General features: G+C 42.9%; 1 protein-coding gene and 1 long non-coding RNA gene across 3 annotated transcripts in view; one reads left to right on the top strand and one right to left on the bottom strand.

The window, feature by feature from the left end:
• Positions 1-19,311, bottom strand: part of LOC124025150 — a 30,648-nt gene extending 11,337 nt beyond the window's left edge. The window contains exons 1-3 of the long non-coding RNA XR_006837159.1: positions 19,170-19,311; positions 18,927-19,067; positions 18,655-18,797 (exon numbers count right to left, since the gene is read on the bottom strand). This is a non-coding gene — a long non-coding RNA (uncharacterized LOC124025150). The remainder of the gene's footprint in view (positions 1-18,654; positions 18,798-18,926; positions 19,068-19,169) is intronic.
• LOC124025148 (melanophilin-like) lies at positions 907-27,583 on the top strand. Of its 2 annotated transcripts, none has more exons than XM_046338813.1 (15): positions 907-2,407; positions 2,956-3,102; positions 10,876-11,087; positions 16,455-16,567; positions 18,557-18,601; positions 18,804-18,865; positions 18,964-19,074; positions 19,172-19,292; positions 19,454-19,650; positions 23,391-23,477; positions 23,857-24,075; positions 26,488-26,649; positions 26,895-26,948; positions 27,055-27,103; positions 27,199-27,583. In XM_046338813.1, exons 1-15 carry the CDS (start codon positions 2,339-2,341, stop codon positions 27,243-27,245), a joined length of 1,695 nt encoding a protein of 564 aa, XP_046194769.1. In that variant the 5' UTR covers positions 907-2,338; the 3' UTR covers positions 27,246-27,583. The 2 variants fall into 2 exon arrangements, with proteins under 2 accessions (XP_046194769.1, XP_046194770.1); XM_046338814.1 differs by having other exon boundaries at positions 911-2,407; positions 10,866-11,087.

Genomic DNA, 27,583 nt, shown 5'->3' with positions numbered 1-27,583 from the left:
TTAGGTTGGCAAACTGGGCATCAATGACTAGTCAATTCACTAAAGCTCAAGTAAAACTGGCCCTTGACTCTTACATGTGTACAGTCACTACAGTACAGCTGGCCAATCAGCTAACCTTTGCCTTTCATTTCTAATCTTAGATCTTTCTAAAGGTCTGCTCTCTACTGTAACCTTAAAGTGTATTGACCTGCTCCACATTTGGGCTTGATTGGGCTGCAAGGTCGATCGACTTTGTGCTGCAGTGGCCAGCTCTTTCTAAGTGTAGCAGCCAGCAATGCAGCAATGTTTTACTAGGTAAGAGTAGTGCCAAAGTATGAGTGCTGATCTAGGATCAGTTTGGCTTTTTAGATTATAATGAGTAACATGATATGGACAGAGGGGTCCTGATCATAAATCAGCACTTCTAAGTGTAGCAGCCATAGCAATGCAGAGTCTTACTAAATAAGAGTAGGACCAAAGTAAGAGTGCTGATATACGATCAGTTTGGGATTTTAGATTATAATGAGTAATATGACATGGACAGAGGGGTCCTGATCATAGATCAGCACTTCTAAGTGTAGCAGCCATAGCAATGCAGAGTCTTACTAAATAAGAGTAGGACCAAAGTAAGAGTGCTGATATACGATCAGTTTGGGCTTTTAGATTATAATGAGTAATATGACATGGACAGAGGGGTCCTGATCATAGATCAGCACTTCTAAGTGTAGCAGCCATAGCAATGCAGAGTTTTACTAAATGAGAGCTGGACATCCCCTGAAAGGCTACCAGTGCCCTGCCGGCTGCTAATTTTAGAGCCTTGAATCAGACTGCCCCTGTTAAGCCAGGAAGTGGGCCAATGCTTTAGTTAGACGGATGGTTGCAGGAGTCGGGGACTAAAAGAGGACCACATAATGTGTAAGGACCTTTCAGACCTTCAAGGCTTGTGTTTGGCCCTTGAAACGACAACTACAGCATACTGTCTCAATGACCAAACCTAGCCAGCATGCATGGTTGAGTCCTTTACTGATAAAATATCATACAGTACATTTATATGAATTACTGTCGAAGGAATTATTTTGTTGAAAAACTATATTTTTGTATTTTAGTCCCAAAATCTTTTGCATGTCAGCGGTGAAGCGAATTGTCAGTTGCCACATCATGATGATGATGCGTTTTGAGACAGTTTGCTACAGCAGGAACATAATCCTGCAGCAACAGGAAATGTGAATGATTATGTGGATTTCATACATTTTCCGTAAGGGAAAATCAAGTCTGAAATTTCTGTCTGAAAAGTGGAAATTACAAACATCAGAAGCATTTTTAAAACTTCAAATGAACTACAAGTTGTATATTTCCTGTAGGAAAGTTCTCTTGCAACAGGGTGATCAGATTAAGATCTTACATCTGTATCCTGTCCACCACAATAAGTTGCCATCAAATACAGGGGAAAGGAATCAAGTTTCCAGAAACAAAGTCTTCCTGACTGGGCTAATGTGCCCTCTTCCCTCTGTGTGGACAGCCAGTGCTATCTTTATGCTGCTAAGGGCACCTTTCTCCAGCACACTGTCAACAATAGAGGCCTTCATGTTGTTGATGCTCTATTTGATGGTTGTAACTTATCACTGTTCAAAATAGCTTTTCACACCAAGAGTGCAGTGAGAGTGCAGTCACCAATGTGCAGTGAGAGGTAAAAATGGGATTAGGAGTGAGTGAAACTCAAGCCTAGACGTTTGGTGAGTATTATAGCAACACAAGGTGTCAGTGGTCTGTGTTGAAACAGGTAGAATAATGCAGACATTTAATGAAGTGATAAAGCCAGAGAAGTCTGTGTTTGGAGGATATATTGGCATGGGCAAAGTTGGCAAACCGTGCTAATATATCCTCCAAACACCGGCTTCGAGGGCATTATTGCTTATTTAAATATACAACGGGTTAAAGAACATATTCAAATAATGATTGACATATTTTCATTAAAAAAAATATTCTGATGTATTTATTCATATTCACATAATAACACATGCTATTTAAAATATTACACAACTCTTCAGTGTCCTTATTCATTTATCAGGAAAATATTTTGTTTTCTAATAGCTGTACTCATATTTACTCTGTTGGGGAAAACATACTTACTGATATGATGTTATTTTGGTATCTTTTGGGGGTTACTGCCATCCGAGGCCCTTACATCAGTATATTATGACTGAATTCAAATTTGGCAAAAATACAGGCCATTTTGACCTGTTATTTAGTTGTTAAAACTACTTGGGGTTGGAGGAGGGGTGAGAAGCTCGCTCATCCTCTCTCTTCTGTGAGACTCAGAGCATGTGATGAACAACCGACTTCTTCAGGCCATTCGCAGATGTGTTGCCTCAACTCCAGGGAATTAACAGCTGACCTCACAGCTGTCTGCTCTGCGCCGGGCGTAAAGGTAATTCATGATATTAATATGCTAAATCAAAGATTATGGTTTTTGTAGCATACGTGATTTCATTTCCATGCAGCGTATTTTTCTCTAGAAAAGTAAGTACAAGAAAATGTATAAACATGAATTAGAAAATCTATTCAGAAGTTGCTTTTTAAATCAATCTGGTGATATATTCTGGTTGACTAGACTGACCGCTGGCTGCACTCACAGTAAAACGATGTTAAGATGAGGGGTCAGTCTAGTCAACCGGGCTAATCTGGTCCACCCTGTGGAGTAAGTGGACATTTATCAGGGGTGTCAATGTATCCTTATGTTGTGTTAGCTTGGGTACATGGGTGATAAACCCATATTCTCACTAGTTTTGGTTACTTTACAGGGACCATATTCTCACTAGTTTTGGTTACTTTACAGGGACCATATTCTCACTAGTTTTGGTTACTTTACAGGGGCCATATTCTCACTAGTTTTGGTTACTTTACAGGGACCATATTCTCACTAGTTTTGGTTACTTTACAGGGGCCATATTCTCACTAGTTTTGGTTACTTTACAGGGACCATCTCTGTGTTGCTGTAGAGTACTGGTTCATATTCTCCATAACCATGGACCTGACCGCGCTTTCAGACGACGAGGCCAAGCACGTCTGGGAGGTCATACAGAGAGACTTCACCCTCAGGAAGATAGAAGAAGAGAGACTGGGGTAGGTCACTTTTCAAAAAGGTTCAATATCATATTTCAGAGGTTTAGTGAGAAAATATTAAATTGAATCAATGTTGAAGGGTGGAAGGCTTGGATGTGTTTTTCAATAGCATATCTGACATAACAAACCCCTTGTCTGTATGTGACATATAAAATCATGAAGTCTTACGCTGACAGCATTTAGGACTCTACAACATTGGATACTTATTGTCTGTCTTTTATCTGAATGCCAACACTATAGATTCCATACGAGTCGATCACACTGAGGTCCTCAGCGAACTATATATTAGCCATATGTTTTCCACTGTGTGTGTGTGTGTGTGTGTGTGTGTGTGTGTGTGTGTGTGTGTGTGTGTGTGTGTGTGTGTGTGTGTGTGTGTGTGTGTGTGTGTGTGTGTGTGTGTGTGTGTGTGTGTGTGTGTGTGTGTGTGTGTGTGTGTGTGTGTGTGTAAGTGTGTGTGTGTAAGTGTAAGTGTGTTCAGGCTTCTGGAATGTAAGTGTGAAACAGGCCTGCTGTTGTGAGTCAGCTCATCACAGTGATCATGGCTTAGTCACAAGGCCCGTTCTGCCTGTACTGTGTCCCAGGGAAAACAAGTTGCCAAGAGGCCTATTCTCTCTGGGACACAAAGACTCCTCTGTCTGTCTTCCTCATCTTGTCATACTTTTAAAGGAAAACAGACTTCCTGCCAGACATCACTTTATTTTATTCACAAACTGTCAGAAGGACATTGTGTTAAATGTTCTCGATAAGTTATGTAATGTAGTCCCTGCTGAAACTGACCAGAACAGAATGGTACATTATAAGTGTGATTCTGCATGCATGATTCCACAGAGCCAATTTTAAACTGATTTATTATAATCCCTGGAGTTAACAGGGACTTAATGTTATCTTCTTAATGCTATATACTAATCTACTGTATACTGATTTAATGCTATATACTAATCTACTGTATAATGATTTAATGCTATATATTCATCTACTGTATAATGATTTAATGCTATATACTAATCTACTGTATACTGATTTAATGCTATATATTAATCTACTGTATAATGATTTAATGCTATATATTCATCTACTGTATACTGATTTAATGCTATATACTAATCTACTGTATAATGATTTAATGCTATATACTAATCTACTGTATAATGATTTAATGCTATATACTAATCTACTGTATAATGATTTAATGCTATATACTAATCTACTGTATAATGATTTAATGCTATATATTAATCTACTGTATAATGATTTAATGCTATATATTAATCTACTGTATAATGATTTAATGCTATATATTCATCTACTGTATACTGATTTAATGCTATATACTAATCTACTGTATAATGATTTAATTCTATATATTAATCTACTGTATAATGATTTAATGCTATATATTAATCTACTTTATAATGATTTCATGCTATATACTAATATACTGTATAATGATTTAATGCTATATACTAATCTACTGTATAATGATTTAATGCTATATATTAATCTACTTTATAATGATTTCATGCTTTTTTTGTTAGTCTATTTGCGTTGTTTGTAACTTATTTCTTGACTTATTTTATACATAATGTTGCTGCTACAATGTCTTATGACTGAAAATAACTTCTAGACAACAGGACTGCGATTACTCACCACGGACTGGCAGAATCCTTTTTTCCCTTTCACGACGCCTGGTTATACGATGTACCGGCAGGATAGAACAGTGGTGTCTGGTAAGACAAGGGCGGCGGACTATGTATTTTTGTAAATAACAGCTGGTGCACGATATCTAAGGAAGTCTTGAGCTATTGCTTTCCTGAGGTAGAGTTTCTCATGATACGCTGTAGACCACACTACCCACCAAGAGAGATTTCATCTGTATTCGTCGTAGTTGTTTACATACCACCACAGTCAGAGGCTGGCACTAAGACAGCATTGAATGAGCTGTATTCCGCCATAAGCAAACAAGAAAACACTCACCCAGAGGCGCGCTCCTAGCAGCCGGGGACTTTAATGCAGGGAAACTTAAATCCGTTTTACCAAATTTGTATCAGCATGTTAAATGTGCAAACAGAGGAAAAATAACAATAAAGTGGTCAGATGAAGCAGATGCTAAGCTACAGCACTGTTTTGCTAGCACAGACTGGAATGTGTTCCGGGATTCCTCCGATGGCATTGAGGAGTACACCACATCAGTCACTGGCTTCATCAATAAGTGCATCGATGACTTCATCCCCACAGTGACCGTACGTAAATACGCCAACCAGAAGCCATGTATTTCAGGCAGCATCCGCACTAAGCTAAAGGCTAGAGCTGCCGCTTTCAAGGAGCGGGACTCTAACCCTGAAGCGTATAAGAAATCCTGCTATGGCCTCTGACGAACCATCAAACAGGAAAAGCGTCAATACAGGACTGAGATCAAATCGTACTACACCGGATCGTCGCTCGTCGGATGTGGCAGGGCTTGCAAACCATTACAGACTACAAAGGGAAGCACAGCCGAGAGCTGCCCAATGACACAAGCCTACCAGACGAGCTAAACTACTTCTATGCTCGATTTAGGCAAATAACACTGAAACATGCATGAGAGCACCAGCTGTTCCGGAAGACTGTGTGATCACGCACTCCGCAGCCGACGTGAGTAAGACCTTTAAACAGATCAATATTCACAAGGACGTGTACTGCAAGCATGCGCTGACCCACTGGCAAGTGTCTTCACTGACATTTTCAACCTCTCCCTGTCTGAGTCTGTAATACCAACATTTTTTAAGCAGACCACCATAGTGCCTGTGCCCAAGAACACTAAGGTAACCTGCCTAAATGACTACCAACCCGTAGCACTCACTTCTGAAGCCATGAAGTGCTTTGAAAGGCTGGTCATGGCTCACATCAATACCATCATCCCAGAAACACTAGACCCACTCCAATTTGCATACCGCCCCAACAGATCCACAGATGATGCAATCTCTATTGCACTCCACAATGCCCTTTCCCACCTGGACAAAAGGAACACCTATGTGTTTCCAAGATGGCGTAGCAATCAGATGTCTTTGTCCTCGTCTTGTCATGTCCCGTGTATATATATTTATATTTTTTTTTCTTTGCATATATTTTCTTTTTTTCTAAACCTCAACTTCAAAATACTCTCCTGCAACACGCCTCACCCAATTTGGTGTGGATCTGCTTTGTTTCTAAAGTATTTTTCTTTACTTCTGAACCGGAATCCCCCAACAGAAGCAGCCAGCTAACTAACTACTAGCTAGTAGTCAGCTAACCACTGCTAGTGGTCATCAGCTAACCTATAGCTCGGAAAACTCTCGGCAGTTTGCACAACTTGATTCAAACCAGAGCATAACGGACCTATTTTCTCTCCATATCCCCGGATTCAAGCTCTGAATGGAACCCTACTAATCCATCACGACTGGTCTATCGACGTAACCGCACGAGGAGGCTATAACAGACTTCCTCCGTCATGACGTCCCTCTAAGGCCTTCTGCTAGCTTGCTAGCCCCGGCCTGCTATCTGTCTGAATCGCCGTCTCTCCAGCCAGCCTATCTACTCACTGGACTCCTATGATCACTCGGCTATGCATGCCTCTCCCTAATGTCAATATGCCTTGTCCATTGATGTTCTGGTTACTGATTATTGTCTTATTTCACTGTAGAGCCTCTAGCCCTGCTCAACATGCCTTAGCCAACCCTTTAGTTCCACCTCCCACACATGCGGTGACGTCAGCTGGTTTAAATGTTTCTAGAGACAATATCTCTCTCATCATCACTCAATGCCTAGGTTTACCTCCAACGTATTCACATCCTACCATACCATTGACGGTACATTATGCCTTGAATCTATTCTATCGCGCCCAGAAACCTGCTCCTTTTACTCTCTGTTCCGAACATACTAGACGACCAGTTCTTATAGCCTTTAGCCTCTGTTCCTCTGCTGATGTAGAGGTTAATCCAGGCCCTGCAGTGCCTAGCTCCACTCCTATTCCCCAGGTGCTCTCATTTGTTGACTTCTGTAACCACAAAAGCCTTGGTTTCATGCATGTTAACATTAGAAGCCTCCTCCCTGAGTTTGTTTTATTCACTGCTTTAGCACACTCTGCCAACCTGGATGTCCCAGCCGTGTCTGAATCGTGGCTTAGGAAGACCACCAAAAACACTGACATTTCCATCCCTAACTATAACATTTTCAGACAAGATAGACCTGCCAAAGGGGGCAGAGTTGCAATCGACTGCAGAGATAGCCTGCAGAGTTCTGTCTTACTATCCAGGTCTGTACCCAAACAATTCGAGCTTCTACTTTTAAAAATCCACCTTTCTAGAAACAAGTATCTCACCATTGCCACTTGCTATAGACCACCCTCTGCCCCAGCTGTGCCCTGGACACCATATGTGAACTGTTTGCCCCCCATCCATCTTCAGAGTTTGTGCTGCTAGGTGACCTAAACTGGGACATGCTTAACACACCGACCATCCTACAATCTAAGCTTGATGCCCTCAATCTCACACAAATTATCAGTGAACCTACCAGGTACAACCCCAAATCCGTAAACACGGGCACCCTCATAGATATCATCCTAACCAACTTGCCCTCCAAATACACCTCTGCTGTTTTTAACTAAGATCCCAGCGATTACTGCCTCATTGCCTGCATCCGTAATTGGTCAGAGGTCAAATGACCACCCCTCATCACTGTCAAACGCTCCCTAAAACACTTCTGCAAGCAGGCCTTTCCAATCGAACTGGCCCGGGTATCCTGGAAGGATATTGATCTCATCCCGCCAGTAGAGGATGCCTAGTTATTCGATAAAAGTGCCTTCCTCACCATCTTAAATACACATGCTCCATTCAAAAAATGTAGAACCAGGAACAGATATAGCCCTTGGTTCACTTCAGGCGTGACTGCCCTCGACCAGCACAAAAAACATCCTGTGGTGTACTGCATTAGCATCGAACAGCCCCCGTGATATGCAACTTTTCAGGGAAGTTAGGAACCAATATACCCAGGCAGTTAGGAAAGCTAAGGCTAGCTTTTCAAACAGAAATTTGCATCCTGTAGCACAAACTCAAAAAAACGTTCTGGGACACTGTAAAGTCCATGGAGAATAAGAGCACCTCCTCCCAGCTGCCCACTGCACTGAGGCTAGGAAACTCTGTCACCACCGATAAATCCACTATAATTGAGAATTTCAATAAGCATTTTTCTACGGCTGGCCATGCTTTCCACCTGGCTACCCCTACCCCTGTCAACTGCCCTGCACCCCCACAGCAACACTCCCAAGCCTCCCCATTTCTCCTTCACCCAAATCCAGATAGGTGATGTTCTGAAAGAGCTGCAAAATATGGACCCCTACAAATCAGCCGGGCTAGACAATCTGGATCCTCTCTTTGTACAATTATCTGCCAAAATGATTGCAACCCCTATTACTAGGCTGTTCAACCTCTCTTTCGTATCGTCTGAGATTCCCAAAGATTGGAAAGTTGCCGCGATCTTCCCCCTCTTCAAAAGGGGAGACACTCTAGACCCAAACTGCTGCAGACATATATCTATCCTACTCTGCCTTTCTAAGGTCTTCGAAAGCCAAGTTAACAAACAGATTACCGATCATTTTGAGTCCCACCATACCTTCTCCGCTATGCAATCTGGTTTCAGAGCTGGTCATGGTTGCACCTCAGCCACGCTCAAGGTCATTAAATTATATCATAACCGCCATCCATAAATGACATTACTATGCAGCCGTATTCATCGACCTGGCCAAGGCTTTCGACTCTGTCAATCACCACATTCTTATCGGCAGACTCAACAGCCTTGGTTTCTCAAATGACTGCCTCGCCTGGTTCACCAACTACTTTCATTGTGTCAGTGTGTCAAATCAGAGGGCCTGTTGTCCGGACCTCTGGCAGTCTCTATGGGGTGCCACAGGGTTCAATTCTCGGGCCGACTCTCTTCTCTGTATACATAAATGATGTCGCTCTTGCTGCTGGTGAGTCTCTGATCCACCTCTACGCAGACTACACCATTCTGTATACTTCTGGCTCTTCTTTGGACACTGTGTTAACTAACCTCCAGATGAGCTTCAATGCCATACAACTCTCCTTCCGTGGCCTCCAACTGCTTTTAATTGCAAGTAAAACTAAATGCATGCTCTTCAACCGATCGCTGCCCGCACCTGCCCGCCCGTCCAGCATCACTACTCTGGATGGTTCTGACTTAGACTATGTCGACAAGTACAAATACCTAGGTGTCTGGCTAGACTGTAAACTCTCCTTCCTGACTCACATTAAGCATCTCCAATCCGAAATTAAATCTAGAATAGGCTTCCTATTTTGCAACAAAGCATTCTTCACTCATGCTGCCCCAAAGCCAATTCCCCTTTGGCCGCCTTTCCTTCCAGTTCTCTGCTGCCAATGACTGGAACAAACTGCAAAAATCATTGAAGGTGAAGACTCATATCTCCGTCACTAGTTTTAAGCACCAGTTGTCAGAGCAGCTCACAGATCCCTGCACCTGTATTGCTTGCCTCACTTCTAGGGAGTTTTTCCTAGCCACCGTGCTTCTACATCTGCATTGCTTGCTGTTTGGGGTTTTAGGCTGGATTTCTGTACAGCACATTGAGATATCAGCTGATGTACGAAGGGCTATATAAATACATTTGATTTGATTTGATTTTATCTGTAAATAACCCATCCAACTACCTCATCCCCTTACTGTATTTATTTATCTTGCTCCTTGCACCCCAGTATCTCCTCTTGCACATTCATCTTCTGCACATCTGTCACTCCAGAGTTTTATTGGTATATTTTAATTACTTCGCCACTATGGCCTATTTATTGTCTTAACTTGCCTCATTTGCACACACTGTATATAGACTTTTTCTACTGTATTATTGACTGAATGTTTTTTTATTCCACTTGTAACTCTGTGTTGTTGTATGTGTCAAACTATTTTGCTTTATCTTGGCCAGGTCGCAGTTGTAAATGAGAAATTGTTCTCAACTAGCCTACCTGGTTAAATAAAGATGAAATAAATCAAATCAAATAAAAATGTGAGAATGTTATTCATTGACTACAGCTCAGCACTCAACACCGTCGTGACCTCAAAGCTCATCAATAAGCTAAGGACCCTGGGACTAAACACCTAAACACCACCTCTGCAACTGGATCCTGGAGACTCCTGAATATCTAGTCAAATGGCTATTTGCATTGCCCCCCTTACACCACGGCTACTCTCTGTTGTCATCTATGCACAGTCCCTTTAATATCTCTACCTACATATACATACTTCCTCAACTAACCAGTGCCCCCGCACATTGACTCTGTATCGGTACCTCCTTGTATATAATCTGGCTATTGTTATTTTACTGCTGCTTTTGTTATTTTACTTACTCTTTAATGACGTGTTACTTTAACTCTTATTTTTATCTGTATTTTGTTTAAACTGCATTGTTGGTTAGGGGCTCGTAAGTAAGCATTTCACTGTAAGCTCAAGTACACCTGTTGTATTCGGCGCAAGTGACTAATAGAATTAGATTTTACTTGATATATACTAATATACTGTATAATGATTTCATCACTTCTCTATCCCCTCCCCTCCTCCTTCTCCTCTCCTCTTCTTCCCCTCCTCTCCCCTCTTCTCCGCTCTTCTCCTCCTCCCCTCCCCTCCTCCTTCTCCTCTCCTCTTCTTCCCCTCCTCTCCCCTCCTCTCCCCTCTTCTCCGCTCTTCTCCTCCTCCCCTCCCCTCCCTTCCCCCCTCTCCTCTAGGGACCTAAAGACTAAGATAGAGAAGGAGGACACTAAGATTGAGCTGCTGGGTACTCAGACCACCCTGGTAGACTCTCACTGTATCCGCTGTCTGCAGCCCTTTAAGTTCCTGGTCAACAGTAAGCGACAGTGCATAGACTGTAAGATGTACACCTGCAAGGCATGCAGCCGCTACAACAAGAAGGATCACGGCTGGGTGTGCGACCCCTGTCGTATGACAAGGTGGGGGCCGTGGGTGTCAGGGCATCCTGAACACACAGCATTAAGAGATTCTCCTGAACACATAGTAATAACAGATGAGTTTGGAAACATTTGCAATCGTGTTTGACTGACCAGGTCTTGAACCCAGATCGTCTGTATCATTATGAAGCTTCAGGCAGTCAGAGAAGAGGGCCAACTCTTAAAAGGCTAGTGATAATATATAGTTAGAGAAGAGGGCCAACTCTTAGAAGGATAGTGATAATATATAGTTAGAGAAGAGGGCCAACTCTTAGAAGGATAGTGATAATATATAGTTAGAGAAGAGGGCCAACTCTTAAAAGGCTAGTGATAATATATAGTTAGAGAAGAGGGCCAACTCTTAAAAGGCTAGTGATAATATATAGTTAGAGAAGAGGGCCAACTCTTAAAAGGCTAGTGATAATATATAGTTAGAGAAGAGGGCCAACTCTTAAAAGGCTAGTGATAATATATAGTTAGAGAAGAGGGCCAACTCTTAAAAGGCTAGTGATAATATATAGTTAGAGAAGAGGGCCAACTCTTAGAAGGATAGTGATAATATATAGTTAGAGAAGAGGGCCAACTCTTAAAAGACTAGTGATAATATATAGTTAGAGAAGAGGGCCAACTCTTAAAAAGGCTAGTGATAATATATAGTTAGAGAAGAGGGCCAACTCTTAAAAGGCTAGTGATAATATATATTTAGAGAAGAGGGCCAACTCTTAGAAGGATAGTGATAATATATAGTTAGAGATGAGGGCCAACTCTTAAAAGGCTAGTGATAATATATAGTTAGAGAAGAGGGCCAACTCTTAAAAGGCTAGTGATAATATATAGTTAGAGAAGAGGGCCAACTCTTAAAAGGCTAGTGATAATATATAGTTAGAGAAGAGGGCCAACTCTTAGAAGGATAGTGATTATATATAGTTAGAGAAGAGGGCCAACTCTTAAAAGGCTAGTGATAATATATAGTTAGAGAAGAGGGCCAACTCTTAGAAGGATAGTGATAATATATAGTTAGAGAAGAGGGCCAACTCTTAAAAGGCTAGTGATAATATATAGTTAGAGAAGAGGGCCAACTCTTAGAAGGATAGTGATAATATATAGTTAGAGAAGAGGGCCAACTCTTAGAAGGATAGTGATAATATATAGTTAGAGAAGAGGGCCAACTCTTAGAAGGATAGTGATAATATATAGTTAGAGAAGAGGGCCAACTCTTAGAAGGATAGTGATAATATATAGTTAGAGAAGAGGGCCAACTCTTAGAAGGATAGTGATAATATATAGTTAGAGAAGAGGGCCAACTCTTAGAAGGATAGTGATAATATATAGTTAGAGAAGAGGGCCAACTCTTAGAAGGCTAGTGATAATATATAGTTAGAGAAGAGGGCCAACTCTTAAAAGGCTAGTGATAATATATAGTTAGAGAAGAGGGCCAACTCTTAGAAGGATAGTGATAATATATAGTTAGAGAAGAGGGCCAACTCTTAGAAGGATAGTGATAATATATAGTTAGAGAAGAGGGCCAACTCTTAGAAGGCTAGTGATAATATATAGTTAGAGAAGAGGGCCAACTCTTAAAAGGATAGTGATAATATATAGTCAGAGAAGAGGGCCAACTCTTAGAAGGATAGTGATAATATATAGTTAGAGAAGAGGGCCAACTCTTAGAAGGCTAGTGATAATATATAGTCAGAGAAGAGGGCCAACTCTTAGAAGGATAGTGATAATATATAGTTAGAGAAGAGGGCCAACTCTTAGAAGGATAGTGATAATATATAGTTAGAGAAGAGGGCCAACTCTTAGAAGGATAGTGATAATATATAGTTAGAGAAGAGGGCCAACTCTTAGAAGGATAGTGATAATATATAGTTAGAGAAGAGGGCCAACTCTTAGAAGGATAGTGATAATATATAGTTAGAGAAGAGGGCCAACTCTTAGAAGGATAGTGATAATATATAGTTAGAGAAGAGGGCCAACTCTTAGAAGGCTAGTGATAATATATAGTCAGAGAAGAGGGCCAACTCTTAGAAGGATAGTGATAATATATAGTTAGAGAAGAGGGCCAACTCTTAGAAGGATAGTGATAATATATAGTTAGAGAAGAGGGCCAACTCTTAGAAGGATAGTGATAATATATAGTTAGAGAAGAGGGCCAACTCTTAGAAGGATAGTGATAATATATAGTTAGAGAAGAGGGCCAACTCTTAGAAGGATAGTGATAATATATAGTTAGAGAAGAGGGCCAACTCTTAAAAGGCTAGTGATAATATATAGTTAGAGAAGAGGGCCAACTCTTAGAAGGATAGTGATAATATATAGTTAGAGAAGAGGGCCAACTCTTAAAAGGCTAGTGATAATATATAGTTAGAGAAGAGGGCCAACTCTTAGAAGGATAGTGATAATATATAGTTAGAGAAGAGGGCCAACTCTTAGAAGGATAGTGATAATATATAGTTAGAGAAGAGGGCGAACTCTTAGAAGGCTAGTGATAATATATAGTTAGAGAAGAGGGCCAACTCTTAGAAGGATAGTGATAATATATAGTTAGAGAAGAGGGCCAACTCTTAAAAGGCTAGTGATAATATATAGTTAGAGAAGAGGGCCAACTCTTAGAAGGATAGTGATAATATATAGTTATAGAGAATAGAGCCAAGAGTCCTGTTCAGGTGACATGGTCAGGAAACTATTCTAGCTCTATGGGGTTCATATACATTCCATTGATGATGGGGTTCATATTGAGACTGGAGTGACTCTCCTAGCTCTATGGGGTTCATATTGAGACTGAAGTGACTCTCCTAGCTCTATGGGGTTCATATTGAGACTGGAGTGACTCTCCTAGCTCTATGGGGTTCATATTGAGACTGGAGTGACTCTCCTAGCTCTATGGGGTTCATATTGAGACTGGAGTGACTCTCCTAGCTCTATGGGGTTCATATTGAGACTGGAGTGACTCTCCTAGCTCTATGGGGTTCATATTGAGACTGGAGTGACTCTCCTAGCTCTATGGGGTTCATATTGAGACTGGAGTGACTCTCCTAGCTCTATGGGGTTCATATTGAGACTGAAATGACTCTCCTAGCTCTATGGGGTTCATATTGAGACTGGAGTGACTCTCCTAGCTCTATGGGGTTCATATCTGGAGTGACTCTCCTAGCTCTATGGGGTTCATATTGAGACTGGAGTGACTCTCCTAGCTCTATGGGGTTCATATTGAGACTGGAGTGACTCTCCTAGCTCTATGGGGTTCATATTGAGACTGGAGTGACTCTCCTAGCTCTATGGGGTTCATATTGAGACTGGAGTGACTCTCCTAGCTCTATGGGGTTCATATTGAGACTGGAGTGACTCTCCTAGCTCTATGGGGTTCATATTGAGACTGGAGTGACTCTCCTAGCTCTATGGGGTTCATATTGAGACTGGAGTGACTCTCCTAGCTCTATGGGGTTCATATTGAGACTGGAGTGACTCTCCTAGCTCTATGGGGTTCATATTGAGACTGGAGTGACTCTCCTAGCTCTATGGGGTTCATATTGAGACTGGAGTGACTCTCCTAGCTCTATGGGGTTCATATTGAGACTGGAGTGACTCTCCTAGCTCTATGGGGGTTCATATTGAGACTGAAGTGACTCTCCTAGCTCTATGGGGTTCATATTGAGACTGAAGTGACTCTCCTAGCTCTATGGGGTTCATATTGAGACTGAATTGACTCTCCTAGCTCTATGGGGTTCATATTGAGACTGGAGTGACTCTCCTAGCTCTATGGGGTTCATATTGAGACTGGAGTGACTCTCCTAGCTCTATGGGGTTCATATTGAGACTGGAGTGACTCTCCTAGCTCTATGGGGTTCATATTGAGACTGAAGTGACTCTCCTAGCTCTATGGGGTTCATATTGAGACTGAAGTGACTCTCCTAGCTCTATGGGGTTCATATTGAGACTGAAGTGACTCTCCTAGCTCCATGGGGTTCATATTGAGACTGGAGTGACTCTCCTAGCTCTATGGGGTTCATATTGAGACTGGAGTGACTCTCCTAGCTCTATGGGGTTCATATTGAGACTGGAGTGACTCTCCTAGCTCTATGGGGTTCATATTGAGACTGAAGTGACTCTCCTAGCTCTATGGGGTTCATATTGAGACTGGAGTGACTCTACTAGCTCTATGGGGTTCATATTGAGACTGGAGTGACTCTCCTAGCTCTATGGGGTTCATATTGAGACTGGAGTGACTCTCCTAGCTCTATGGGGTTCATATTGAGACTGGAGTGACTCTCCTAGCTCTATGGGGGTTCATATTGAGACTGAAGTGACTCTCCTAGCTCTATGGGGTTCATATTGAGACTGAAGTGACTCTCCTAGCTCTATGGGGTTCATATTGAGACTGAATTGACTCTCCTAGCTCTATGGGGTTCATATTGAGACTGGAGTGACTCTCCTAGCTCTATGGGGTTCATATTGAGACTGGAGTGACTCTCCTAGCTCTATGGGGTTCATATTGAGACTGGAGTGACTCTCCTAGCTCTATGGGGTTCATATTGAGACTGAAGTGACTCTCCTAGCTCTATGGGGTTCATATTGAGACTGAAGTGACTCTCCTAGCTCTATGGGGTTCATATTGAGACTGAAGTGACTCTCCTAGCTCCATGGGGTTCATATTGAGACTGGAGTGACTCTCCTAGCTCTATGGGGTTCATATTGAGACTGGAGTGACTCTCCTAGCTCTATGGGGTTCATATTGAGACTGGAGTGACTCTCCTAGCTCTATGGGGTTCATATTGAGACTGAAGTGACTCTCCTAGCTCTATGGGGTTCATATTGAGACTGGAGTGACTCTACTAGCTCTATGGGGTTCATATTGAGACTGGAGTGACTCTCCTAGCTCTATGGGGTTCATATTGAGACTGAATTGACTCTCCTAGCTCTATGGGGTTCATATTGAGACTGGAGTGACTCTCCTAGCTCTATGGGGTTCATATTGAGACTGGAGTGACTCTCCTAGCTCTATGGGGTTCATATTGAGACTGGAGTGACTCTCCTAGCTCTATGGGGTTCATATTGAGACTGAAGTGACTCTCCTAGCTCTATGGGGTTCATATTGAGACTGAAGTGACTCTCCTAGCTCTATGGGGTTCATATTGAGACTGGAGTGACTCTCCAAGCTCTATGGGGTTCATATTGAGACTGAAGTGACTCTCCTAGCTCTATGGGGTTCATATTGAGACTGAAGTGACTCTCCTAGCTCTATCGGGTTCATATTGAGACTGGAGTGACTCTCCTAGCTCTATGGGGTTCATATTGAGACTGAAGTGACTCTCCTAGCTCTATGGGGTTCATATTGAGACTGAAGTGACTCTTGTGTTTACCTTGCAGGGTCCTGAAAATTGGAACAGTGGGATGGTACCATGACAACGTGCGCACCCGTTTCAAGCGCTTCGGCAGTGCCAAGGTGATGAAGTCTCTTTACAAGCGACTCAATGGAGAGGGTGGGTTCTTTTTGTTTGATTATTGATTCATTGTGCATACTTCTAAATGTAATCACATGTTACAGTTGTGGTTGTTGTTGAGAGTGTCCAAGTGTCACATTTTGGTCACCAAATGATCAGGAGTGTGACACATGGCTGGCTGTAATGAAGAGTCACATGGTAGGGCCTGTAATTGACACCGGGGTGACACAGCCATGCTATGATGACATATGGTCACCACTGGCAGCTGGTGGGAGGAGCTATAAGAGGACGGGCTCATTGTAAACAGAATGGTATCAAACACATTAAACATATGGAAACCACATGTTTGACTCCGTTCCATTGATTCCATTCCAGCCATTACAATGAGCCTGTCCTCCTATAGCTCCTCCCACCAGCCTCCACTAATGGTTACATGTAGCGTTCTAGAACTGGGAACAGTGTTCTAGAACTGAGTGACTGTTGTCTGTTCTGTATTCTAACAGTCCTCTTGACCCAGACCTCACATAGGACGAAGAGATGATTTGAAGTACAGTACCAGTCAAAAGTTTGGACACACCAACTCATTCAAGGGTTTTTCTTTATTTTGACTATTTTCTACATTGTAGAATAGTGAAGACATCAAAACTATGAAATAATCTAGAATCATGTAGTAACCAAAAAGTGTTAAACAAATCAAAATACATTTTCGATTCTTGCCTTGAAGACAGCTTTGCACACTCTTGGCAGCTTTGCACACTCTCAACCAGCTTCACCTGGAATGCTTTTCCAACAGTCTTGAAGGAGTTCCCACATATGCTGAGCACTTGTTGGCTGCTTTTCCTTCACTCTGCGGTCCAACTCATCCCAAACCATTTCAATTCGGTTGAGGTCAGGTGATTGTGGAGGCCAGGTCATCTGATGCAGCACTCCATCACTCTCCTTCTTGGTCAAATGGAGGTGTGTTTTGGGTCATTGTCCTGTTGAAAAGCAAATGATGGTGCCACAAAGGGCAAACCAAATGGGATGGCGTATTGCTGCAGACTGCTGTGGTAGCCATGCTGGTTAAGTGTGCCTTGATCATCCATTCATCCAGATCATCCAGATCATCCATTCACCTACTCTGCGTCTCATAAAGACGTGGCGATTGGAACCAAAAATCTCACATTTGGATTCAACAGACCAAAGGACAGATTTCCAACGGTCTAATGTTCAGTGCTCATGTTTCTTGGCCCAAGCAAGTCTCTTCTTATTATTGATATCTTTTAGTAGGGGTTTCTTTGCAGCAATTCGACCATGAAGGCCTGATTCACGCAGTCTCCTCTGAACAGTTGATGTTGAGATGTGTCTGTTACTTGAAGTCTGTGAAGCATTTATTTGGGCTGCAATTTCTGAGGCTGTTAACTCTAATGAACATATCCTCTGCAGCAGAGGTAACTCTGGATCTTCCTTTCCTGTGGCGGTCGTCATGAGAGCCAGTTTCATCATAGCGCTTAATGGTTTCTGTGACTGCACTTGAAGAAACTTTCAAAGTTCTTGAAATGTTCCGGGTTGACTGACCTTCATGTCCTAAAGTAATGATGTCCTCTCGTTTCTCGTTGCTTATTTAAGCTGTTCTTTCCATAATATGGACTTGGTCTTTTACCAAATAGGGCTTCTGTATACCACCTCTACCTTGTCAGAACACAACTGATTGGCTCAAATGCATTAAGAAGGAAAGTAATTCCACAAATGAACTTTTAACAAGGAACCCCTGTTCATTGAAATGTATTCCAGGTTACTACCTCATGAAGCTGGTTGAGAGAATGCCAAGAGTGTGCAAAGCTGTCATCAAGGCAAAGGGTGGCAACTGAAGAATCTCAAATATAAAATATATTTTGATTCCATATGTGTTATTTTATAGTTTTGATGTCTTCACTATTATTGTAATATGTATAAAATAGTAAAAATAAAGATCTTGGAATGAGCAGGTGACTGGTACTGTCTATATAACTATTAATAACAGAATATCACTTCTCTCTGTCTGCACAGGCGCCCGTCGTGACAGTGACACACAAAGCATGCCTGATTTCCGCAGTAAGTAGAATAGACGAAGGCAATGGGAAAAATATATCAATATTTCAACATACCTGAAAACTGCTTAACCCTGTGGTACTTTTGCATATCATAGTGGAGTTGACAACACCAGCATAAGCACTATGATATGCAAACGTAACAAGGGGTTACACAATTTGAGAAGAAAAGAAGTCACCCCTTCTTCTCCCTCTCTCCCCTGTAGATGACAGGTACAATGGTCATGATGAGGACTATGCAGAAGCAGAAGCTCAGCGATACAAAATGGTAAACAGTTTCTCCTCTCAATATCGTTCTGGAGAAACTGGATATCATATCCCAGACTCACCACTTCTCTTTATGTCTCCATCCTGTTGTTCTGTCAGATGCGAAAGAACAAGCGCCTGCTCTCTGTTCATCCCATGGACTTGGATGTGGATATAGAAGAGTATTTTCCACCCCACTCTCGCACTCACTCTCGTCGACAATCCTACCAGGTAGACGGACAAAACAGTCCTGGTTTCTACTAGCCAAAAGTAGTGTATTGTGGGAATAGGGGGTTATTTAAGGTTGTGATGGTTATGTCACCTACAGCAGATCCAGGAGGAGCGAGGTGGTGGTCACCGGGGTGACATGGAGTTCATGGATTCCATGCAGCAACAACAACACCGCATGAACCGTAGGAAGAGCCTGGATAGGTACAACATGCGCCCTGGTAAGCAACAAGCACACACACACACACTCCCACACAAACACAGACATTAAATCAGAGCTGGTTAGTTTGCGATGTAATGGCATTACAATACTAAAACAACAGTAATCTCACGCCAAACCGACATTTTGTAATATAACCTGAGCTAAAGCGATGGTCCTCAGACGATGGGCAGTATGGGATGGTGCGTGCCCGCTCCCTATCCAAGATCAGCTCCTCTATGAACCGCCAACACTATGTGGACACGTCAGAAGAGGAGGAGGGAGGGCGCAACACCATGTACCAGACCCCCTATCGCCGACGCCCTTCCTACAGCCGAGTTGGCTCTCACGAGAACCTGCAGGCCCCAACACAACAACCGGTAGGATGTGTGTTGGTGTGTGTGTGTGTGTGTGAGAAGGAGAGAATGAAATAGAGCTGAAACAGAGATGAGACAGATGACGTCTCTCTCCACTATTAAACTACCCTGACATGAGACAGATGACATCTCTCTCCACTATTAAACTACCCTGACATGAGACAGATGACGTCACTCTCCACTATTAAACTACCCTGACATGAGACAGATGACGTCTCTCTCCACTATTAAATGACCCTGACATGAGACAGATGACGTCTCTCTCCACTATTAAACTACCCTGACATGAGACAGATGACGTATCTCTCCACTATTAAACTACCCTGACATGAGACAGATGACGTCTCTCTCCACTATTAAACTACCCTGACATGAGACAGATGACGTCTCTCCACTATTAAACTACCCTGACTTGAGACAGATGACGTCTCTCTCCACTATTAAACTACCCTGACATGAGACATATGACGTCTCTCTTCACTATTAAACTACCCTGACATGAGACAGATGACGTCTCTCTCCACTATTAAACTACCCTGACATGAGACAGATGACGTCTCTCTCCACTATTAAATTACCCTGACATGAGACAGATGACGTCTCTCTCCACTATTAAACTACCCTGACATGAGACAGATGACGTCTCTCTCCACTATTAAACTACCCTGACATGAGACAGATGACATCTCTCTCTTCACTATTAAACTACCCTGACATGAGACAGATGACGTCTCTCCACTATTAAACTACCCTGACATGAGACAGATGACATCTCTCTCCACTATTAAACTACCCTGACCATAGAAAATGAGCCACATTAACTGAGAAACAAGGGTGGGCTTGTCCTTCCACTCAAGCCTGGGAAGATGGATTTCAAACACTGTTGGGCTGATTTACATTGTACATGTATTTATTGGAAGTTTTGTGTCTCAAGTGATGCATGCTGGGGTTTTTAGTGGATTGAACTTCAGAGAGCAGAACAAAGACAACTTTGTTTCTTGATTTGGATAATTAAAGATTTTTTAAATTTTTATTTTATTTTATTTTACCTTTATTTAATTAACCAGGAAGGCAAGTTGAGATCAAGTTCTCATTTACAATTGCGACCAGGCCAAGATAAAGCAAAGCAGTTCGACACATACAACAACACAGAGTTACACGTGGAGTAAAACAAACATACAGTCAATAATACAGTAGAAACAAGTCTATATACGAGCAAATGAGGTGAGATAAGGGAGGTAAAAATAAAAAGGCCACGGTGGCGAAGTAAATACAATATAGCAATTAAAAACACTGGATTTGCAGTAGGTGAATGTGCAAAGTAGAAATACTGGGGTGCAAGGGAGCAAAATAAATAAATAAATACAGTAGGGGTGAGGTAATTGTTTGGGCTATTTATAGATGGGCTATGTACAGGTGCAGTGATCTGTGAGCTGCTCTGACAGCTGGTGCTTAAAGCTAGTGAGGGAGATAAGTGCTTCCAGTTTCAGAGATTTGTGTAGTTCATTCCAGTCATTGGCAGCAGAGAACTGGAAGGAGAGGCGGCCAAAGGGGGAATTGGCCCTGGGGGTGACCAGTGAAATACACCTGCTGGAGCGCATGCTACGGGTGGGTGCTGCTATGGTGACCAGCGAGCTGAGATAAGGCGGGACTTTACCTAGCAGTGTCTTGTAGATGACCTGGAACCAGAGGGTTTGGCGACAGGTATGATGCGAGGGCCAGCCAACGAGCGCACAGGTCGCAGTGGTGGGTAGTGTATGGGGCTTTGGTGATAAAACGGATGGCACTGTGATAGACTGCATCCAATTTGTTGAGTAGGGTGTTGGAGGCTATTTTGTAAATGACATCGCCAAAGTCGAGGATCGGTAGGATGGTCAGTTTTACAAGGGTATGTTTGGCAGCATGAGTGAAGGATGCTTTGTTGCAAAATAGGAAGCTAATTCTAGATTTAACTTTGGATTGGAGATGTTTGATGTGAGTCTGAAAGGAGAGTTTACAGTCTAACCAGACACCTAGGTATTTGTAGTTGTCCACATATTCTAAGTCAGAACCGTCCAGAGTAGTGATGCTGGATGGGCGGGCAGGTGTAGGCAGCCATCGGTTGAAGAGCATGCATTTATTTTTTACTTATATTTAAGAGCAGTTAGAGGCTACGGAAGGAGAGTTGTATGGCATTGAAGCTCACCTGGAGGGTAGTTAACACAGTGTCCAAAGAAGGGCACACTGAACTCTATCGGAAAAGTAGTTGGTGAACCAGGCGAGGCAATCTTTTGAGAAACTGAGGCTGTTGAGTCTGCTGATGAGGATGTGGTGATTGACAGAGTCGAAAGCCTTGGCCAGGTCAATGAATACGGCTGCACAGTATTGTTTCTTATCGATGGCGGTTATGATGTCGTTTAGGACCTTGAGCGTGACTGAGGTGCACCCATGACCAGCTCTGAAACCAGATTGCATAGCAGAGAAGGTACGGTGGGATTCAAAATGGTCGGTAATCTGTTAACTTGGCTTTCGAAGACCTTAGAAAGGCAGGGTAGGATAGATATAGGTCTGTAGCAGTTTGGGTCAAAAGTGTCCCCCTTTGAATAGGGGATGACCGCAGCTGTTTTCCAATCTTTGGGAATCTCAGACGACACGAAAGAGAAGTTAAACAGGCTAGTAATAGGGGTGGCAATAATTTTGGCAGATCATTTTAGAAAGAAAGGGTCCATATTGTCTAGCCCGGCTGATTTGTAGGGGTCCAGATTTTGCAGCTCTTTCAGAACATCAGCTGACTGGATTTGGGAGAAGGAGAAATGTGGAAGGCTTGGGCGAGTTGCTGTGGGGGGTGCAGTGCTGTTAACCGGGGTAGCGGTAGCCAGGTGGACAGCATGGCCAGACGTAGAAAAATGCTTATTGAAATTCTCAATTATGGTGGATTTATCGGCGGTGACAGAGTTTTCTATCCTCAGTGCAATGGGCAGCTGGGAGGAGGTGCTCTTATTCTCCATGGAATTTACAGTGTCCCAGAACCTGTTTGAGTTTGTGTTGCAGGAAGCAAATTTCTGCTTGAAAAAGCTAGCCTTGGCTTTTCTATGCATGTGTATATTGGTTTCTTACTTCACCGAAAAGTTGCATATCACGGGGGCTGTTTGATGCTAATGCAGAACGCCACAGGATGTTTTTGTGCTGGTTAAGGGCAGTCAGGTCTGCAGAGAACCAAGGGCTATATCTGTTCCTGGTTCTACATTTTTTGAATGGGGCATGCTTATTTGAGATGGTAGGAAGGCATTTTGAAAGAATAACCAGGCATCCTCTAACTGAAGGGATGAGGTCAATATCCTTCCAGGATACCCCAGCCAGGTCGATTAGAAAGGCATGCTTGCTGAAGTGTTTCAGGGAGCGTTTGACATTGATGAGTGGAGGTCGTTTGACCACTGACCCATTACGGTGTCTTTGGAGGGCAAGCTGGTTAGGTTGATATCTATGAGGGTGCCCGTGTTTATGGTTTTGGGGTTGTACCTGGTAGGTTCATTGATAATTTGTGTGAGATTGATGGCAACAAGCTTAGATTGTAGGATGTAGAATAGGGTGTCTCTCCTGTCATTTTGTATTGGTCTCACCTCACTTGGTCTCACCTCACTCCTCTCCTGTCATTTCGTATTGGTCTCACCTCACTTGGTCTCACCTCACTCCTCTCCTGTCATTTTGTATTGGTCTCACCTCACTTGGTCTCACCTCACTCCTCTCCTGTCATTGTGATACAGGTCAACGCGCTAAACAAGCGAATGTCAGCCATAGAGAGTCTCCTGAACCGGCTGGAGTCCAAGATGACTCTACCCCCCGACGATGAGGTAAGAAAGGGTTAAAAACCTTACTACTGCTCTCCTAACAGAGCTTCTTATTGCTTATTGCCTAACCCTTTCTTGGAATAATCATATTAGAGAGAATCACAGCTGTTCATCAAAGGGTAACTTGTTAGCTAACTCTGGCCTTAACCTGTTGTTGCCCAACTAGAGTTGGGACATAAGCAATTCAACTCCTAAACATTCAAGTCTTAAACTGACGAGAACCTAGATGGAACTGACCCCAACCCTGTTTCTGTCCACCTGGAATAAAGTCAAGAAAACTGCCCAGAACAGAGTTCACTGGAGATGCACTGTTGAGGCTCGAGGTTCCACTAGCAGCAAAATGGAAAATAGTCTAGTAAGTCAAACCTGCTTGTATCCACAGGAGACGCCCCCGACCGCTGCACAGATAGAGGAGGAGAAGCTGAGGAGGAAGCTGAGCGAGCTGGCAGGGAACATCAGTGTTCCGTCCTCCGACGAGGAAGCAGGAGGGGGGAAGAAGACCCCTTTATTAAAGAGGGCCGCTGTGAAGAGTAACCTCCCAGTCCTCCCCCTAGAGCCCCTCAGTTCCTCCAGCGATGAGGGGCCCACCGAGGCTCAGCAGGTGAATTTTGGGGGTCCTGTTACCCTGTTACATCTCAGACACACACCAAAAAGCTGTAGCGGAGGTGATAGGATCCAACCACTGATGTGTATAAACCCTGGATTGCTGATGCTATGTAATGGCCAATGAGATGTTTTCAAGCCCCCTGCCTCCATATTGGGACTCTTCCATAGGAGAACTACATAGGAGAACTACTTAGGAGAACTACATAGGAGAACTACTTAGGAGAACTACTTAGGAGAACTACTTAGGAGAACTCCATAGGAGAACTACATAGGAGAACTACATAGGAGAACTACATAGGAGAACTACTTAGGAGAACTACATAGGATAACTACATAGGAGAACTACATAGGAGAACTACATAGGAGAACTACATAGGAGAACTACTTAGGAGAACTACATAGGAGAACTACATAGGAGAACTACATAGGAGAACTACTTAGGAGAACTACTTAGGAGAACTACTTAGGAGAACTACATAGGAGAACTACATAGGAGAACTACATAGGAGAACTACTTAGGAGAACTACTTAGGAGAACTACTTAGGAGAACTACATAGGAGAACTACTTAGGAGAACTCCATAGGAGAACTACATAGGAGAACTACTTAGGAGAACTCCATAGGAGAACTCCATAGGAGAACTCCATAGGAGAACTACATAGGAGAACTCCATAGGAAAACTACATAGGAGAACTACATAGGAGAACTACTTAGGAGAACTCCATAGGAAAACTACATAGGAGAACTACTTAGGAGAACTACATAGGAGAACTCCATAGGAGAACTACTTAGGAGAACTCCATAGGAAAACTACATAGGAGAACTACATAGGAGAACTCCATAGGAGAACTCTTCCATGGGAATGAATGGAATTCTACAGTATTTCAATAAAATGTATCAAGAACAAAATAACATGTATTTAGGTATTTCTTTGTTGTAGTGGGGACAATATCATTAGTACAACAACAACAATAAACATTTTAAGGAATACATTTTGTATTTTTATGTTCAGTTCACATGAAATAAATGTGTTTTTGTTTTTTTGTATTTTTTTACCCCTTTTTCTCCCCAATTGTTGGTAAGTCTTGTCCCATCGTTGCAACTCCCCTACGGACTTGAGAGAGGTGAAGGTCGAGAGCCATGCGTCCTCCGAAACTCGACCATGCCAAGCTGCACTGCTTCTTGACATACTGCTTGCTTAACCCGCCACAATGAGTCACGAGAGCGCAATGGAACAATGACATCCCGGCCTGCCAAACCCTCCCTGAACCCGGACGACGCTGAGCCAATTGTGCGCCGCCTTATGGGTCTCCCAGTCACGGCCGGCTGCAACACAGCCTGGGATTGATCCCGGGTCTGTAGTGACGCCTCCAGCATTGTGATGCAGTTCCTTAGACAGCTGCGACACTTGGGAGGCCCCACATAATGTCATTTAAACGTATGCATTAAAGTGTCTGTAATAGAATATACTTGTCAAAAACCAATGTAGACATTAATAAATGCAGGGGGAGTACCAAAATGGCCGTATGGTGGCATCAAAACAACACCCCCTGTCAGTCATCTAGGGTTTACATCATTGGCTCCAACCAGGGACCTCTCGTACGCAGAGCTAACATCTTAAAACAATCCCTATCACTCTTTCTAGCACTAATACTCACACTTGTCTTTTCTCACTCGCACTTCAGCACTTTGCTGATAGCTGCTTTACTGAGGAAAAGTTGGACTTACTATGACTGTGATATGTGGTTGCACCAACCGTCAGTCCCTCTGGATAAGAGTCTCTTGCTAAATGACCGCAATGTCAATGTAAATGTCTTCACCATTAGACCAAGACAAAATCCTTGTGGTCTCAGGGTGACATGTGGGCTAGCAAGTCTCAGGCAGGGCTACCTGATCACGAAAGTGTGATTCCAAATCACCTCCGCTACATATAGGAGACGTAGGTACTTTCCCACCGGCTAATTTCTGTTCCCTTACATGGCTTTCAGAGATCCACCGCGGCGGCCCTCTGTGACATCACCAAAGAGTTTCTAAGAACCATTAATGCCGCTGAAAGCGCCATGAACAGTACTTCCCTCAATAACGTCTAATGACAGCCCTATGATAACTGACGTGGCTGACGTAAGGAAAGCAGCTGAGTCTTACAGAGAACTTGAGGAAAATGTAAGCTTAAAAATCACACTCTTTTCCTCCTAAGCAATCATAATCCAATCAAAATAGCTGTGTGTCAAGTGTAGGTCTGGAGCCTTTTCTTTAAAGCATGCGAAGAGACGTCTTGTGTTGTCTTAAAGCAGAGATTCGCTTTGTATTCCAAGCAGTCTGGAAACTGTTAGCTTGCTAATGGTGTTTGGTTAGCAGCTCATCTGTAAGGGTACATTTGTGGTGGTTGTCCTGTGCCCTGTTCCAGGTGTACATGACCTCAGGGAAGTCCTTTGATCTGGAGAAGAAGCTGAGGCATCTGGAGCAGAGTGCCAAGAACCGCTTCGGAGGGGCCACAGACTCGGAGCTGTCTGACCTGGAGGACGTGGTGGCTCTGACTGCACATCGGGTCCAGAGCACTGAGAGTGAGGTAGGTGACGAGGCTCTACTGCGGATTCTACTGAGCAGGCTTTCTACTCAACAGGGATGTGCTGTATGGACTGAAAAGCACACTGTGAACTGTAGATTTCCAAGAACCATTGTGGCCTACAGAGACGCATGAAGAAATAACAATAAAACACAAGAGCTCGTTTAGTTGATCTATTATTTTCAGATAACTTGTTTTCCTTCAGAAGGGGTGTAATTTGTACTTTCTGTCTTTTCCTTCTCTCTTAGGTGTCTGATTTGGAGAACAAACTTGCTGCTCTAAGGGCCTCAGGGAAGAAAAAGGTGAGTATGTTGTGCAGTTCAATAATTCTCTTCAGACCCTCTTGGCTTGCTTTGATGCTTATTGTTGTCGCATGCTGTTGTCTAAAACAACTATTCTATCTGACAGATATCAGGTTCACAGAACAGGAAAAGGTTTAACCAAGACTTCCCCACAAGTAAGGCCCAAAGCATATTGTGATGCCCCTAATATGTTGTCTTTCAGTCCTGACCAACTGTGCTTATGACCATCTCCTCTTGTTTCCACCATCAGAACCCAGCAACGGCTCAGGATCCCTACGGAAATCCAATCACATGTAGAATGACTGTACGACGAATACGCCCAATGAAACTGTCTGTATTGTCTTAGTTACTGAAATATACCTTCAACCTTATCTGTCACTGATCCACTGTATATCTGATGTAAATCTCATATTCACATTGTTACAGTATGTTAATGGTATAACCACACCCACAATGCACAGTAGTTCTGTGCTGTAAAAGCAGGCTACACCATAGCTGTGTTCAATGCAAAAACAACCCTGGTTTACTGCCTGAAAGTCATACGCATTATAAAGTATCCTCTCAGTCTCAATGTCTCTGATGTCTAAACTCATGAAATGCTCTGATGTGATTGGTCAAAAGGGCAATTTGTGGGG

Source organism: Oncorhynchus gorbuscha, unplaced genomic scaffold (assembly GCF_021184085.1).
Source record: "Oncorhynchus gorbuscha isolate QuinsamMale2020 ecotype Even-year unplaced genomic scaffold, OgorEven_v1.0 Un_scaffold_2204, whole genome shotgun sequence".
Classification (NCBI taxonomy): domain Eukaryota; kingdom Metazoa; phylum Chordata; class Actinopteri; order Salmoniformes; family Salmonidae; genus Oncorhynchus; species Oncorhynchus gorbuscha.
Note: the sequence above shows the minus strand (reverse complement) of the source record. Positions and strands in the feature narration are given on the sequence as shown.